The sequence below is a fragment of the Anas platyrhynchos genome, chromosome 16 (genome assembly GCF_047663525.1).
Source record: "Anas platyrhynchos isolate ZD024472 breed Pekin duck chromosome 16, IASCAAS_PekinDuck_T2T, whole genome shotgun sequence".
NCBI classification, from domain to species: domain Eukaryota; kingdom Metazoa; phylum Chordata; class Aves; order Anseriformes; family Anatidae; genus Anas; species Anas platyrhynchos.
The window spans coordinates 5,522,371-5,538,457 of record NC_092602.1 but is presented as its reverse complement, the minus strand read 5'-3'; the positions used below and the strand labels follow the sequence as shown (position 1 = coordinate 5,538,457).

General features: G+C 65.4%; 2 protein-coding genes across 3 annotated transcripts; one reads left to right on the top strand and one right to left on the bottom strand.

Annotated features, from left to right (window-relative positions):
- The first annotated feature begins 1,712 nt into the window (after nt 1-1,712).
- Nucleotides 1,713-6,438, top strand: NEFH (neurofilament heavy chain). Of its 2 annotated transcripts, XM_072024517.1 has the most exons (5): nt 1,713-2,579; nt 3,510-3,709; nt 4,083-4,207; nt 4,395-4,767; nt 4,825-6,438. In XM_072024517.1, exons 1-5 carry the CDS (start codon nt 1,754-1,756, stop codon nt 6,028-6,030), a joined length of 2,730 nt encoding a protein of 909 aa, XP_071880618.1. In that variant the 5' UTR covers nt 1,713-1,753; the 3' UTR covers nt 6,031-6,438. The 2 variants fall into 2 exon arrangements, with proteins under 2 accessions (XP_071880618.1, XP_038043523.2); XM_038187595.2 differs by having other exon boundaries at nt 1,715-2,579; nt 4,395-6,438.
- A 753-nt stretch (nt 6,439-7,191) lies between these two features.
- On the bottom strand, nt 7,192-15,923 carry THOC5 (THO complex subunit 5). Its single transcript, XM_072024509.1, has 19 exons — nt 15,716-15,923; nt 15,451-15,594; nt 14,958-15,071; nt 14,152-14,249; nt 13,925-14,071; nt 12,851-12,965; nt 12,433-12,565; nt 11,645-11,722; nt 11,421-11,461; nt 10,970-11,069; nt 10,467-10,575; nt 9,126-9,227; nt 8,898-8,994; nt 8,607-8,721; nt 8,260-8,363; nt 8,096-8,183; nt 7,874-7,989; nt 7,530-7,720; nt 7,192-7,392 (listed from the first exon to the last, which is right to left on the bottom strand). Exons 1-19 carry the CDS (start codon nt 15,809-15,811, stop codon nt 7,329-7,331), a joined length of 2,052 nt encoding a protein of 683 aa, XP_071880610.1. The 5' UTR covers nt 15,812-15,923; the 3' UTR covers nt 7,192-7,328.
- Between the last annotated feature and the right edge of the window lie 164 nt (nt 15,924-16,087).

Here is a 16,087-nt window from a genome sequence, read left to right as displayed (position 1 = left end):
AAAAAAAAAAAAAGGAAAAAAAATAAAAAAATAAACCAAAAGTGATGAGTAGGGAGAGCTCTGCAGGGCGCGCCTCAAGGTCAGCGCGTGCCATGCGCATGGGGAACCCCGTCCCAGCATGCCCCGGGGCTGGGGGGCTGCAGCCCCTCCGTCCCCCCCCCCCCCCAGGGACCACTGCCAGGGCCGGGCACTGCGGGGGTGCTTTTTGGCTGGGCTGGGCCCGGCTGCTGATTGGCTGAGCTGCCGCTGCGCTGATTGGCCGGTGGTGTAGGTGACATGGCCGCCGGGGGGGGGGCACAGGTGCTGGTTAGCTTGGGGGGGGCCATGGTTGGGTGCAGGGCTGCTGGGGGGCGCCGTGCCCATGGCCCCTCGTGGGTCAAGGGGTCCCTGCGTGGTGGGTGGGCAAGGGGTCAATGGGGTGGGTAGGTGGTCAACTGGTTGGGTGGGTGGTCAACTGGTTGGGTTGGTGGTCACCTGGTTGGGTTGGTGGTCAACTGGTTAGGTGGTCACCCCGTTGGGTTGGTGGTCAACTGCTTGGGTAGGTGGTCAACTGGTTGGGTTGGTGGTCAACTGGTTGGGTTGGTGGTCAACTGGTTGGGTGGTCAACTGGTTGGGTAGGTGGTCACCCCATTGGGTAGGTGGTCACCTGGTTGGGTGGTCAAGTGGTTGGGTAGGTGGTCAGCTGGTTGGATAGGTGGTCACCTGTTTGATAGGGTGGTCACCTGGTCGGGTAGGTGGTCAACTGGTTAGGTGGTCACCCCGTTGGGTAGGTGGTCACCCCGTTGGTTGGGTGGTCACCTGGTTGGGTAAGTGGTCACCCCATTGGTTAGGTGGTTACCCCGTTGTTTGGGTGGTCACCCCGTTGGGTAGGTGGTCACCTGGTTGGGTAGGTGGTCAACTGGTTGGCCAGGTGATCAACTGGTTGATAGGGTGGTCACCTGGTTGAGTAGGTGGTCAACCAGTTGGGTTTACCTCTTGGCCCGGCGAGCCAGTGAGCCAATAGTTCGGGTGCTCCGTGCGCACTGCTTGGCCGCGTAGCTCACAGCTCCTCGTAGACCAAGTGCTCCACGTGTACTGGGTGGCCGGGTAGCCAACTGGTTGACACCACGAGGTGGCCCCATGGCTCCTCGCACTCTAAGAGGTCCACGCCTGCTGGTTGGGGGGGGGTCCTGGCCCGGTGGTCCATGGATGCCGATGGCTCCAGTGCTCCATGCGCTCTGATGGCCCAGGAGGGCTGCACGTGCAGCTCGGCTGGTGGCCCCGTGGGCTAATAGGCTGGTTGCCCCCCACCCTGGGGTCCCATCCCGGTCCCCCCCCCGCTCCCCCTGCCCTCCTGGGGACATTCCCACCTCCCCTCCACCCCGCAGTGACACCGGGGACCCGTTCCCTGGACCCGGGGGTCCCACTGCAGCACCGCTCCCCCAGCACGTGGGGGGGGGGGGGCCGCGAGTGGAGCCCCCCGGGGGTCTTCGCCCCCCACCCACACCACGGGGGTGCCTCCATGCGCCCCCCGGGGGCTCCCCTTGTCCTATCCCGGGGTCCCTCGCTTCCCCCCGGTGCCCCCCGCTCCATCCTTGTCGCTGTCCCCCGGCCCCCCCCATCCCCCGGGGGGCTGCGGCGGCTGCTCGGGGCGGTGCCGCTGCCGGTGCCCGGCCCCCTCCCGGTGCCGGCGGCGGGGCGGGGCGGCCCCGACGGCCCCCATAAAGCGGGAGGCGGCGGCGGCGGTGCCGCAGTGAGGGCGGGGGCCACCACCATGAGCCTGGTGCTGGAGGCGCTGCTGGGCCCCCCGGGGGGGCTCCGCAAGGAGCCTGCCCGCTCCATGCCGCGCTCCGCCGCCTCCTCCTCCTTCTCCTTCTCCTCCAGCGGCTTCCACTCGTGGTCGGTCCCGGGGCGCTCGGGGATCGCGGCGCGGGGCGGTGGCGGCGGCGGGGGGGGCAGCGCCGCCGCCTCGTCGTCGGCCACCACCGAGAGCCTGGAGTCGCTGGAGGGGGGGGAGCCGAGAGCTCGCAGCGAGAAGGAGCTGCTGCAGGCGCTGAACGAGCGCTTCGCCGGTTACATCGAGCGGGTGCGGGCGCTGGAGCAGCGCAACCGGGCGCTGGCGGCCGAGGCGGCGGCGCTGCGGCAGCAGCAGGCGGGGCGCACGGCCATGGGCGAGCTGTACGCCCGGGAGCTGCGCGATATGCGGGGAGCCCTGGTGCGCCTGGGGGCCGAGAAGGGGCAGCTGAGGCTGGAGCGGTGCCGCCTGGCCGAGGACGTGGCCGCGCTGCGGGGCAGGCTGGAGGAAGAGGCTCGGCACCGCGCCGGGCTGGAGGCGGCGGCGAGGGGCTTGGAGCAGCGCTCGGCACGGGAGGAGCGCGCCCGGGGACCGCTGGAGGAGCGAGCCCGGGCGCTGCGGGAGGAGGCCGAGCTGCTGAGGAAGCAGCACCGGGCCGAGGTGGGCGCCCTGCTGCGGGAAGCCCCCGCCGAGCCCCCCCCCGCCTCGCTGCGCCCCGGTGTCACCGCCGCGCTCCGCGACCTGCGCGCACAGCTGGAGGGCACGGCGGCGCGCAGCACCCTGCAGGCCGAGGAGTGGTTCCGCGGTGAGCAAAAATCCCCCCAAATCCCCCCCAAAAAACCCTGTCCCCACCCCCCCCCCCACCGCATGCTGCGCGTTCGTGCTGCGCGCCCGGAGGGTGCCCCCACCCCGGGAGGGCGCAGGGGGCTCCCCCCAGATCTGAGCCGCAGCAGGGCGTTGCTCTAAGTCCCTCTGTCCCCCTCCAAGCTCCTTACCCCCCCCATGTCCTTGCCCCCCCCTCCCAGCCGTGCGCATGGCCCCCCGGGTGATTTTTGGGGAGGGTCCCCCCGTCCCCTCCCCGCCGCCCCCAAGGTCGGGGCAGCCCCACGCCGCCCGCAGGAGCTGCGGGGAGGGGAGGGGGCTGGTGCCGCATCCCCTGCGTGGGGGGGGGGGGGAGGACGAGGACGGCGGGGGGGGCCCGCAGGGTGTGTCCCCACTGCGCTGCGGGGCTCGGCACCCATGGGTGCGCCGGGAGCTGGGCTCAGCACCGCGGACAGCGGCCCCTCGGCACCGCGGACAGCACCCAGGGGTGCGGTGTCCCGCGGGGTGCGGGGGGGGGGGGCTGCGGGCTCCGGCTCTCCCCATCCCCAGGAGGGAAATGGGGGGACGGGGGGGCTCTGCGGCACGCCCCTCCCCAGTTCTGCCCTCCCCAGCAGTGCGTCTGGCCGCAGCCCAGCGTGGCGAGGTGGTGCCCGGGGGGGTGTGGGGGGGGGTCCGTAGGGCTGCGGCAGGAGCTCAGGGGAATATGGGGGGGGGGGGGGCGCTGGAAAAAGGCCAGGGTGGAGAAAATTCCTGCCCAGGCGCCCCCACCCTCCTGGGCACCACCAGAGGGGGGGGCCGGAGAAGGGGGGCTGGTCCCGCAGAGGATATTTTGGGGGATTTAAAGGATTTTCAGCCTTTCAAGGGTTTGAGGCTCCCCCCCCCCGCAGCTCGCCCTCTCTTTTCCCCGCCGCAGTGAGGCTGGACAAGCTGTCGGAGGTGGCCAAGGTGAACACGGACGCCATCCGCCTGGCCCAGGAGGAGATCTCCGAGTACCGCCGCCAGCTGCAGTCCAAGACCACCGAGCTCGAGGCCCTCAAAGGGACGCAGGAGTCGCTGGAGAGGCAGCGGCAGGACTCGGAGGAGCGGCACCATGCCGATGTCCTGTCCTACCAGGTAACCCCTCCGCTGGGGGCTGGGGGGCTCCCATCACCAAGCCACTGAAGGGGTGGTGGCCGTGGACTGAGGCATTGTCCCCAGGGTGATGCCGCAGCCTTGGGGTGCGGTTTGGTGGCCCCCAGATTCACCCAAATCCTAAAAACGCCACCCCTGCCCTCGGGAGCTCTCAGCAGAGGTGGCACAAGGCTCTGGGGCTCCCCCAGGGACAATCTGGAAGCCCCTGTGCTCGTCCCCTTCCCGCTGTGTCCACCCCTCCGTGGGGGCACCCCGGTGCTGGGTGGGCAGCACCCCCCATCCCTAAAGGCCTTGGGGGTGGTTTTGGGGTGCTGCTGCCCCCCCTGCCCGGCCCCAGCCTCTCCGTGTGCGGCAGGAAACCATCCAGCAGCTTGACAGCGAGCTGAGGAACACCAAGTGGGAGATGGCAGCCCAGCTCCGCGAGTACCAGGACCTGCTCAACGTCAAGATGGCACTGGACATCGAAATCGCTGCCTACAGGTACGGGGACAGCAAGGGGAACGGGGGGGCCTGGCAGTCCCCCGGGGCTGGGCTCTCCGAGGACACCCCCCTGGGGACACTTCTCGGTGAGGGGGGGGTACTGCTGTCCCCTGGGACCACCTCCCAGGTGACCCAGGGGGGGTGGGAGGCAGCTGCTGACAGCCCCCCACTGGTGTCCTCCCGGCAGAAAGCTCCTGGAAGGGGAGGAATATCGGATCGAGTCCGGCTTCGGGATGATCTCCTACCCCGAGGTGGTCCCCAAAGCTCCCGGCATCGCCGCCAACATCAAGGTGAAGAGCGAGGAGAAAATCAAGGTGGTGGAGAAGTCCGAGAAGGAGACGGTGATTGTGGAGGAGCAGACGGAGGAGATCCAAGTGACCGAGGAGGTGACGGAGGAGGAGGAGGCTGAGAAAGAGGCCGGAGAGGAGAAAGCTGAGGAAGAAGAAGAGGAGAAAGCTGAAGCAGAGGGTGAAGAAGAAGCCAAGTCTCCTGCAAAGGAGGAGGCCAAATCCCCAGCTGTGAAGTCCCCAGAGAAACCCGAGTCCCCTACAAAGGAGGAGGCCAAATCCCCAGCTGTGAAGTCCCCAGAGAAACCCAAGTCCCCTACAAAGGAGGAGGCCAAATCCCCAGCTGTGAAGTCCCCTGAAAAAGTCCCGACGCCCTCCAAGGAGGAGGCCAAGTCCCCCGCGGTCAAGTCCCCAGAAAAGCCACCGACCCCCGCGAAGGAGGAGGCCAAGAGCCCAGTGGTGAAGTCCCCGGAGAAACCCACGCCCCCCACAAAAGAGGAGGCCAAGTCCCCAGCGGTGAAATCCCCAGAGAAACCCGCAACCCCCTCCAAGGAGGAGGCCAAGACCCCAACTGTGAAATCTCCAGAGAAGCCCCCAACGCCTGCAAAAGCGGAGGCCAAGTCCCCAGCTGTGAAGTCCCCAGAGAAGCCACCAACACCCTCCAAGGAGGAGGCCAAATCCCCAGCGGTCAAGTCTCCAGAAAAGCCACCGACCCCCGCAAAGGAGGAGGCCAAGAGCCCAGCGGTGAAGTCCCCCGAGAAACCGGCGACCCCCTCCAAAGAGGAGGCCAAGTCCCCAGCGGTGAAATCCCCAGAAAAACCCGCAACCCCCGCCAAAGAAGAGGCCAAGACCCCAACTGTGAAGTCCCCGGAGAAGCCCCCAACGCCCTCCAAAGAAGAGGCCAAGTCCCCAGCTGTGAAATCCCCGGAGAAACCTGCAACCCCCTCCAAGGAGGAGGCCAAGAGCCCAGCCGTGAAGTCCCCAGAAAAACCTGCGACCCCCTCCAAGGAGGAGGCCAAGTCCCCAGTGGTGAAGTCTCCCGAAAAACCCCCAACGCCCCCCAAGGAGGAGGCCAAGGCCCCGGCCGTGAAGTCCCCAGAGCAACCCAAACCTCCCGTGAAGGAGGAGGCCAAGTCTCCGCAGAAGGAGCCCAAAGCCCCCCCGAAGGAGGAGCAGGCTGCCCCCAAGGCGGAGGAGAAGCCCAAAGAGAAGGCTGGGCCAGAGCCTCCGGCCCCAAAGGTGAAGGAGAGCGCCAAGGCCGGCCCCAAACCCACAGAGGAAGGGAAAGGAGAGGGAAAACCTCCCCAGGAGCCCGGCAAAGCGGCCGTGAAGGAGGCGGAGAAGCCGAAGGCCAAGGAGAAGGCGGAGGAACCAAAGAAAGCAGCAGAGGAACCAAAGAAGGAGAAGGTGGAGGAACCCAAGAAGGCTGAGGAACCCAAAGCCAAACCCAAAGAGGAGCCCCCCAAGGCTGAGAAGCCCCCAGGCACGGACACCAAAGCCCCGGAGCCGGTGCCCGCTGCGGAGAAGAAGAAGTGAGGGGAGCCCCCCCGGCCCCGAGGCAGCACCCCTGGGTGCAGGAGCTGCGAAGGGCGAGACGGGGAGGGACCCCCGGAGGGCCCCCCCCCTCGGCCAGGCCTTACCTTAGCAATATGTTCGTGAGAGACACAGCCCCTCGCCGCCCCCCCCTCCCGTGGTATGTTATGATCGCTTCCCCAGCAGAACGCCACGTGCACAGCGCCACATTTAACACTTGAATTAGGAGGAGGAGGAGGAGAGCAGCCCCCCTACCCCCCCGGGGGGGTCCGACCGCCCTCTTCCCATAAGTGCATTTATGACAGCGAGGGCCGCGCGCCCCGCAGAGCTCCAGCTGCAGGGGGGGAGGAACTCGAGCCCACTGTCAGTTGCTTGATGTGCAATAACCAAATAATAAAGTGCTTACGGAGACTCCTCGGCTCCTGCTGGCGTTGTTTGGTGGAGGGGGGGGCAGGAGGTGGGGGGGGGGATGCAGGGGAAGGGTGGCCGGGGGCTTTCTGAGGTGGGTGGCAGCAAGGACAGGTCCTGCACCTCCCCAGTTTTCCTTGGGGAAGAGCCCAGCACGTCCTGGGGGTGCCTGCACGATGCCCAGGGGCTGGAAGCAGGGCCAGAACCCATCGCACTCCAAAAAGGGGATTTTTTTTTTGTCCTTTTCTTCTGAAATCTCAGCTCCCTGGGGATGGGGAGGGCCTGGTTTAACCTGAGCGCTGCCCTGCACTGCAGCACCGCGCCTGCTGGGGAGGGGAGGCAGGGCTGGGAGCCTTCAGGGGGGTGATTTGGCCAAAAAATGGCCCTGTTGGAGAAACAGGAGGGGACCTCGGGTCAGGGAGGGAGCCTCAGGGCTGTGAGGGTTGTGGGATGGGACCCCCGTGGGGAGCTGTGAGGGATGGAGGGGGACAGGGCGCAGCCTGGAGCTCCCCTCCTGCTCGGGGTTGGTGCTGAATCAGCTGGCAGGCAGCCGGCAGGGCTGGGGCTGCAGTGCGGAAGCAGGAAGGGGCTATTTTTATCCATCTCCACTCCCTGCTACACACATCTGCGGCGGGGAGGCAGGGAAGGAGGCAGAGCCCCAGGCAGAGGGGCTGGGGGGGGAACACAGACCTGCCAGGGACAAGGCAGCCGGGACAGGATTACCCCCAGGTACCCCAGCACACACACACACATCACTTTCCTTATTTCAGCATTTAATCCTTTCGGCTACAAAACAAGACCCAAAAACCTCAGGAAAAAAAAAAAAAAAAAAGGAAAAAGCAGGGTGGGGACACTCCAGGGTGAGTCCTGGTCCTGCAGAGCACAGCGGGGGCTCAGCGGTGGCTGAAGAAGCCCTGTGGGAAGTTGAACTTGAAGGGCTTCAAGCGCATGGGGCCCCTGCCAGAGGAGAAAAAGGAGAGGTTGGCTCACCCACGTCTGCTTCCAGGCAGGTGTGGGGGAAATGCAAGCTCAGAGACCTGCTGCACGTCCCAGGAGTAGGGGACAACAATGCCAGCAGGGCACGGGGCCCTCACCTGACCAGGCGCAGACACATCTTCTCCTGGGGAAACTCCTTGGGCCCCTCCACGCTGGTGTCGTGGGGCTCGGTCTCCAGGTAGACGTCCAGCACCATGCAGAGGCGCTGCAGCTGGTTGGTGAGGAGCTGGTAGCCGGGTTTGGGCCCCCACAGCTCCTTGTAGCACACGTTGACCTCGCTCTCCATCGCCTGGCAGAGGTGCAGGGAGCAGCAGGGCCTGAGTTCGGTGTCCTGCTGCTCCCAGCCCCCAACCTGCCCCCGGGGCTCCCTCCCCAAGGGCACAGAACCATCGGGAACACCCCCAGCAGCTCTCCAGTTCCCCCCCCCTCTACCCCTGCTCACCCGAATGTTGTCATCGTTGTTGCCGGTTCGCTCTCCTTTCCAGTTGAGGCAGAGGCTGAAGATGGGTGGCAACGCGGAGTAGCCGGGGTTCAGGACCACAGCGGCCTGGAGCTTGGCTGAGCAGGGCAGAAACGTCACCCCACAGCCCGCGGGGCCCCCCCTGGTGCGGGGGCGATCGGGGCAGCTAATAATTAGGTGTTTCTGGGGGAGGGAAGGGCCCACCTGTGCCCCTTTCTATCAGGGCCATGTAATAGAGGTGCGTGTCCTCGGCCAGGCCGGCCTCCACCACATCTTTAGTGTAGGGCAGCTCCTGGGGGGGAGGCAAAGGGGGGAGTGAGGGGCTGCTGGAGGAGCTGGGGGGGTCACAGCCTCCACGTGGTGCCTACCGCGTAGTCCTCGAAGGGGATGGCGCTCCACTTCACCAGGCGTGAGACGATCTTGGTGGGGAAGAGATGCTGGCACTCGCTGGAGACCGGCACCACGCCGTGCTCTGCAAGCAAGGACAAGGACGAGGCTGAGCGGGGCAGGGGACAGCAGAACAGGGGGCTGGGGATGGCCCCTAAAACTTCTGGCACCTCCATCAGGCGCCCGGAGAGCAGCAGCAGCCTGGGCTGCGACCCTGCTGGTGCTCAGAGCCTGCTCGAGGGGCACCTGGCACACTTGGGAACGTGGCTCTTGTGCTGCCACGGCCTGAAGTCACCCCCAATACAAGGGTTTGGGGCTGGGCACTCACCCAGAGAGGCAAACTGCTTGTGCAGGGCCAGGCGGGACTGCAGCCTCGTCCGCAGCAGCTTCACCGTCAGCTCCATGTGGCTGGCACTCAGCGAGTTGTCGGCAGTGACCGTGTGCTGGGGGGCGAGGGGACGTCACACCAGGGCTGCTCCGTGGCTGGGACTGGTGCCAGCCGGAGCCCCGGGCTCTCAGGGGGGCAGGACGGGATGCAACCGTCCCCAAATCGTCCCCAGAGGCCCGCCAGCTCGGTTTGGGATCCTGTTAAATAGGGGAGGGAAGGGGCGAGACGTGCCTGAGGCTGCTCCTTGGGGAAGTGCAGGCCGCCCAGCTTCTGCACCCACACGTAGGGGTGCCCCAGCTCCGTCACGTAGTCGCTCAAGGTGACAATGCTGCAGGGAGGAGGAGGAGGAGGAGGAAGGGTCAGGCCACCCCACAGAGCTTCCTCCCCTGCAGGGAGCGGGCTCCTCCTTCCTCCAGCCCGAGCCCAGGGTGGGACAGCGGCTGCAGGCAGCCCCCTCACCCCACTTTGTCGAACTGGAACTGGTTGGCGGGGTTGGGGGTCTTCTTCCCGTGGTCTCCCGGGTACAGGCAGCTCAGGAGGGAGTCCGGGGACAGCAGGTCGCTGGCGGGAGGGAAGAGGAGGATCAGACAGCAGCACGGCCCTGCGTCTCCCCGGGGCACCTGCTAACAGGCTGTGATGAGCCCCATGGGCTGGGTTTTGAGACCACAACACCTTTCCCCTAGTTCCACTGTGGAATACCTCCCAAGGAGATCTCCTCCTGGCTGTAGAGGAGCTAAAAATCCCCAGGGAGCTGCTCAAAGGCACCCCAGCGTGTTAACTCTGAAACCTACTGACGACCACCTGCACAGGAACCCCGTGGCACAGCCTGGGGGAGCTCAACCAGGGGCGTCCCTGCCACCAGGAGCCTCCCCTAAGCAAGGGACCCCGAGGGACACTGCCTTTTGGGGTGTCACCTGGGGCTAGGGGGGCTCCTCGACAAGATTTGTCTCAGCAGGAAGGACAGCCTGCCTGGTTTGGGCCCCTACAGGGAAAAGGGAACCCAGGAGGACTGGGAGGCCTCGTGGGGACAGCACCTGCTTACGGGGGGGTCCCAGGCCAGCCTCTGCAGCCCCCCTCTTCCTCAGGCACCTCCTCCTGGCCCGGGAGAGCTCACAGCTGATCTGAGCTCCCCGGGCGGGCTCCCACAGCTGCCACCTCAGCCAGTCCTCACACAAATCGGGCTCAAGCGGTCCCCGGGGAGCCCACGGGGAGGCAGCTGCATGGGACAAGGTGACCCGCGGAGCGGGCAGGAGGGGGGAGCTGCCAGGCAGAGGCTGCAGGAGGGAGGAGAGCAGTTTGGCTGCAGGGCGGTGACCGCACGTGGAGGGGGAGAGGTTCCCCACGGGCACTGCTCTCCCGAGTGGCTCCCAACCTGCTCTGCCTCTGATTCAGTCCAGGATGTGGCAGAGGGAGGGAAGGAAGGAGGGAGGGAGGGAAGGAGGATGCTGCCTGGAGCTGCAGCAGCCTGGCAGGGCTCCCACAGCAGCCCTGCAGCTACCGGGGAGGGCACGGTGGGGGGGGCAGCAGAGATCTGGGAGGTGGAAGCACTCCTCAGGTGCAGAGGGGCAGCCGTGCCCCTGGGGGCCTCCCTCATCTGTTAAAGGACAAACCGGGACAGGACGTGGGCACTGCAGCTCTGCATAGCTCAAATAAAACCTCACCCACAGCCCCACGTCACCCGTGGGGGAGCTGGGAGGGCTCTCACAGCCCCCAATTCGGCTGAGGGACCACGTGGCACCCCTCATGCCGTGTCACCCCGCTGTGGGACACCCGGGCAGGGTGCTGGTGACAATCTCTCACCCAGCGCTGATGGCAGTCGTCATCTCGACGGCAGTGGTCACCTTGGCCTTCACCGTCATGACGTTGAGGTTCATCAGGTAGTAGAAGGTCAGGTGCAGCACGTTGTCATCTGTGCCAACAAAGAAGGGAAACTGCTTTGTGCTCCGGCATGGGGCACACAGGACTCGGAGCGCCCTGCAGGGACACGGATGGAGGGGAACGGGGCAGCAAGCGGCGTGCCCTGACCCCCAACGCCCCCACCAGCACTCATCAGAGCCCCAAGAGCACATCTCAAAGGAGAAAAGCTCCTAGGAAGAGGGATGAGGCTTCAGAGCGTGGGCATCCCACCCGGGTGGGCAAGGGGAGTGCAGGGAGAGCTCAGTGCCTCTGTTCGGCCCCTGCTCATCCCTGGGACATGGGGCCGAGGGCAGGGACAGTGCCCCCACCCTGCTCTCGTTGCCATAAAGGCTCCCTGACCCCAATGCCCCCCTCCTCCGTGCTGAGGGCCCCCCACCCTCGCCTACCTTTACACTTGATGTCGATGGTGACGCACAGCGGGTGCCGCTTCAGCATCTCCTTGCGCTTGTCGTCCAGCTGCACGCCCAGCGTGGGCCGGCGCCGCTTCTGGGGAGGGGAACAGAAGCTGTGGACCCCATCCCACTGCCCCTCGGGAGCTCTGGACAACTCCTGTCCTCTCCTTCCCTTCCCACCTCCCCAAATCCCTGCCTGGTGCTGATGTTTTGGGCAGGTGGGGAGGCCCGGGGGCTATTTATACAAAGTGGGGCAGCTCCTGCAGGAGAGCAGGGCACAGGCTGCTGCAGGCAGGAGGCGAGCGAGGAGAGGTGTGAGCACAGCAGCTCTGCCCCCCTCGTTGTGCCGTGCTCAGGGCAGACACCAGAAGGCAGCCTCGCCCCCCCGAGGGGCACCCAGGGGTGCCCAGCTCTCCCCCCCTGCCCTGGGATCACCGTGCCTTACCGTGGTCTGCTCCTCCTCCACGTCCGAGTCGCTCTCGTCATCTGCCCAGAGAGAGGAGAGGGAATGAACACGGTGCCGAGGGGCTCTGCCCACACCCAGCTCTTCCATCTGACACCGCTGCTGCCCCCAAATATCATCGTCCCCCCCTCGCAAGCCAAATGGATGCACTGCAAGAGGGGGGAGTACCAGGAGCTCCCGGGAAGGAGCTGGGCACAGCTGCTCACCCTGCGAGTCCTCGGGCGGCTTGTACAGGGCTTTGGCTTCCTCCACGCTGCCTTCGATAGCCACCACGAGCTTCTTGTCTGCACGGGGACACAGAAACCACGTCACCAACCCGATTCCGGCGGGGACAGGCAGTTAGCAAGAGCTTTGGAGCAGGGTGGTAAGATGGGAGCCTGGGGGGGGGCTACAGCCTGCAGGAGCACGACCCCGTGCAGCGTTTAGGGAGCCTGCAGAAGGAAATCCTGGCTGCAGCACTGCCCCAAAAAGCTCCAGCCCCATGGCTGCCCCAGGCAGAGCCCCACAAAGCTCAACCGAGGGGTCAGCAGGAAGAGGAGGCTGCCCAGATGGTTCTGTGGGGCCAGATCTCCTGGTGGGATGGGGTCAGAGGAAGCAGAGCACTGGGGTTGGAGGGAGTGTCACCAGAAGCCATAAAGACCACGTCTATCAGGAACCAGCAGGGGCTGGGGGCTGAATAGCACGAAGAGGGAGCAAGGAGCTGCCAGGCAGCACCACACGCGGCCTCCACATGAGGGGGGGGGATGTGCACCACCACCGGGCCGCCTTTATCCCCGCCGACCTTGGTGTGGTGCTGAGGACGGGGGCAGAGGCGGGCAGGCAGCTCCGCCAGCAGTTCTGGCCAACGGAGCTGAGCCAACGAAGTTTCAAATGCTGCTGCCTCAGGGCGCTGCCTCCGGGCTCAGCAGAACACAGCGGGACGTCCCGCAGCACCCCAAAGCTCCCCAGGGCAGAGTTTCCACGGAAATCCAGCCCCAATGCCCCCGGTGCTCACCGCAGGCCTGCCCGTAGGCGCTGGCTTGGACGAAGAGGACGTAGAGGGGCGGTGGCAGGTGGCGGGCTGTCTCGTACTGCTTGTGCGCCTGGTCGAAGGGCATGAAGAGGTACTCCTGCACGGGCAGGGAGGCCTGGGGGACACAGGGACAGGCTTCAGGAGCGGGGATGGGACAGAATGAACGACCTTCTCAGTGCCTCCCTCGCCCCCCGGCACGTGGGAGAGCAGAAAGGAGCTGCTGCAGGAACAAGGGGGATCCGGAGAAGGTGACAGGGCAGGGAGCAGCCCTGTGGGGTCACTCCAATGGGACCCGACACCCCCTGAGCAGGAGGGGAAGGGCTGTGGGGGCTGTGGGTGTTGTGCAACCCTAACGCTGCTCCTGGAGGCTCCTCCCTTCCCTGCAGGGCTCAGGCAGTACCTGCATGATGCTGTTGAGGCGAGGCTGCAGGCTGCTCAGGTATTCCTTCTTCACCTCGATCTCCTTCAGGATCTTTTCCTTGATGGTCAGGCATTCCTTGTACCTCTCTGCCAGCCTACAGGGGGTGGGAATTCAGTTAGCACCACTGGGGCCGGCCCCCTCAGCAGCCCCAGGTGCCCCAAATCCCTGCAGGAACCAGGAGAGCTGACGCAGGGACACGCAGGGAGCTCTCAAGGCCAAGGGCGGGCAGAGGCAGGCAGGAGCTCAGAAGCAGCAGGAGGAGGAAGGGGAAGCTGAGCCCGGCGTTGTCCCGAGGCAGGGCAGCGACCATGACTTCCCCCAGCAGCGCTGTTCCCGCACCAGCTCGGCTGCCAGCACCCAAACGGGTTCCTCCTGACCCCGCTAAGCCCCCGAAAAGGCTTCTCCACGTGGTGCTGTGTCAGCAGCTCCCAGGGTCGACTGCTGAGAGCCAGCTCACTAGCACAGCACGCAGCGCTCGTTACCAAGCTGGAAAGCTGAGGGAAAGGGAAGCTGGCCACGACTCAGAGCCCTGGGTGTGCTGGTGCTGAGGGAAAAGAGCCCAAAGCCTGCCACAGCGAGCTGTGCTGGGCAGGGTTAGGCTGATTTTGGGGGAAAGCTGCTCCCAGCTGCCTGAAAAACCTGCTGCTTGGTGCAGAGGGGGTGTAGTTATGGTGTTTGCTTTGCAGCAGGGCAGGAGCTGCCAGAGCGAGGCTCCTCGAGCGGCCCTATATCAACTGAGGAACCCAGGGGGCCGGATCCTGCCTTAGGGCAGCTAGATCCAAGGAGCAAGCTGCTTAAACCCGCTCCTTGCCCCCCCAGCACAGCAGCAGTGGCTCTAAAATTAATTCTCTCCTTTCCATGCCCCAGAGCCAGCACAGCCCCAAGGAGAGAGCGGGTCCAGAGAGCCCCTCCCTGCAGCGAGGACTCCGTCACACTTACCTACTGCTTCCTTTACCAATCCTAAAGGCTGATAAAAACCCCTCCTCTGTGCCCATCCCACCCGGCAGCCCGCAGAGCCCAGCCCACGGCTCCTTGCAGGCCGCCCCCACCCACCTCTTGCGCTGCTCCAGCTCCCAGTCGAGGCGGGCGAGGGTCTGCTGGTGGGGCTCGGTCAGGGTGATGTCCGGCCGGCTGATTTCGGTGGGGGCCTCGCTGTAGAACTCCTCCAGGCTGACCAGCTCGATCTCCTCGTGCTTCGACCTGCACACCCAGTGGGTGAGGGAAGGGGGGGTGCCAAACGCGCAGCCCCTCCTTTCCTCGCCCTCCCCGGCCAAGCTCACTTGAACTCCAGGCACTTGGTGATCTCCTTCTGCAGGTGCATCACCTCGTACAGCAGGTTCTGGAGCTGCAGGTGGTAGGCGTCCACCTTCTGCTTCGCCTGAGACACAGACACAGCCAGTGAGCACCACAGACACAGAGCAGGAGGCACAAGCAGTGACCCCAGAGCTGTGAGGACGCCCTTCCCACAGACCCCAAGCACATGGAAGTGCTCAGCGGGGTGAGTGGGGATAAATTTCTACCCCACAAAACTCACTGAACCCCGCATATCCCCTGGCACCATCCAGGGATGATAGGTTTTGGGGTATGCAGCCATTTAGGGGGATAAAAAAAGTCATTTTCAGGGCTGGGAATGCAAATGCTCATCACTGCAAACTGATCCTGTTCCCCTTCAGGGACAGGGCGTATTCTGGGGACAGGAACAAGGCAGTCCTGGCCACACACGTGGGCTCAGTCTGTCCCTGTGCCTGGTTTCCCAGCAACACAATGAAAATAAATGCTCCTGCACCGTGAAAACCTCTTTGAGATGTCCGGGTGCAAGCTCTGGAGCCCATAATTCACTTCTCAGGCCCGCAGCACAGCGGGCTGCTGAGACAGAGCTTCCTGCCTCACTGCTACACCAGACAGGAGCCGTTCCTCCTGTACAATCCATCACAATTACAGCCTCTGCCGTGCTGCAGAGCCTCCTGGCAGATTTCTATCACAGAGAGCACCACCTGCTGGGGCTTCCTGCTGCCCACACACACCCAGCACACAGCTCAGCCCTCCCTGCAGCCCCCTCCTGGGCTGGCCGCCCCCCACCCCGTACCTCGTGGGTCTGGTCTCGCCCCTTCTTCAGGCGGATGTGCGCCAGGCGGTTCAGCTTCTTCAGGGTCATGAAGTGCACGCAGCTCTGCACGCGCCGCTCGTCGATCTCGGAGGCCTGGGGGCAGCAGGGAGCTGTGGGGGGTGGCGGGGGAGCCCCAGCCGCACCGCCCCTGAGCTCTGCACCCAGCCGGGCCTCCCGCTGCCAGCACCCCAGGTCACCACTGGGCATAACCAGAGGGGTTTTCAGATCACAGGGGGCTCAGCTCCTTCCCCAGGAGCCCCGATCAGTGACCCAATCTGTGCAATGAGTGCACGGCCAGAGGCCACATGCCTGTAACTAAATAGTATCTTATTTTACTTGACACAGGCTGTTTTGTTTCCCTATTTCTCCCCAGAACGCAGCCCAGCTCCTGACCCTCCCAAATTAAGGGGAAAACATCAAGGAATTTGATATAATCTACACATCCAGCCACCCCCCCGGAGGCTTCCCGTACGTTGTCCTTGATGCCGCGGCTCTTCAGCTCCTGGATCTCGGCCATGAGGCGCTGCAGCTCCTGGCAGGTCTCCTTGTACAGCTCGTAGTCCTTGATGGGGTCCCGCAGGTCCACCTCGCACTCCTCGCTGTAGTACCGGGCATCCTGCGGGGGGGGGAGGAGAGGCCGCGAGTCCCCCCGGGGCTTTGTGAAGGGCCCGGGCCTCGCCTTGAGGCCTCCAGCAGGGCCCAGCCCGGTGAGGGCCCGGTGAAGGCCCCGCCGTTACCTGCTCGCCCTCCGCCTTGCCGCGCTTGCCCTCGGGCGTGGCCCCGTCGGTGCGGATCACTTTGGGTTTCCGCTTCTTGCCGGCGTCCGAGGCCATGGCTGGGGGCGCTGCGAGGGGCCCGGCCCCGCTCCTCCTCCCCCCCTCCCCGGTCCCCTCCGGTCCCTCCCGGTGCCCCCCTGAGCCGCCTCACGCCGCCGGCCGGAAGTGACGCGCGGAGCAGACGAGAGTAGCCCGGAGAGGACAGAGCGCCCCCTAGCGGGCGGTCCTCCAAAGGGGGCGTGGCCTAAAGCAACCGTGTGGGCGTGGTCTCGGTGCGGTGGGCGTGGCTTGTGGACTCAGTGGGCGTGGCCTCGGTCCCGCCGGCGCGCCGCA

Coding starts and splice junctions, on each gene's coding strand:
- NEFH (XM_038187595.2), top strand. CDS start 1,754: ATGAGCCTGGTGCTGGAGGCGCTGCTGGGCCCCCCGGGGGGGCTCCGC. Junction 2,580..3,509: donor GGCCGAGGAGTGGTTCCGCG/GTGAGCAAAAAT, acceptor TCCCCGCCGCAG/TGAGGCTGGACAAGCTGTCG. Junction 3,710..4,082: donor CCGATGTCCTGTCCTACCAG/GTAACCCCTCCG, acceptor CGTGTGCGGCAG/GAAACCATCCAGCAGCTTGA.
- THOC5 (XM_072024509.1), bottom strand. CDS start 15,811: ATGGCCTCGGACGCCGGCAAGAAGCGGAAACCCAAAGTGATCCGCACC. Junction 15,595..15,715: donor GCAAGGCGGAGGGCGAGCAG/GTAACGGCGGGG, acceptor CCCCCCCCGCAG/GATGCCCGGTACTACAGCGA. Junction 9,228..10,466: donor ACGACTGCCATCAGCGCTGG/GTGAGAGATTGT, acceptor CCCTCCCGCCAG/CGACCTGCTGTCCCCGGACT.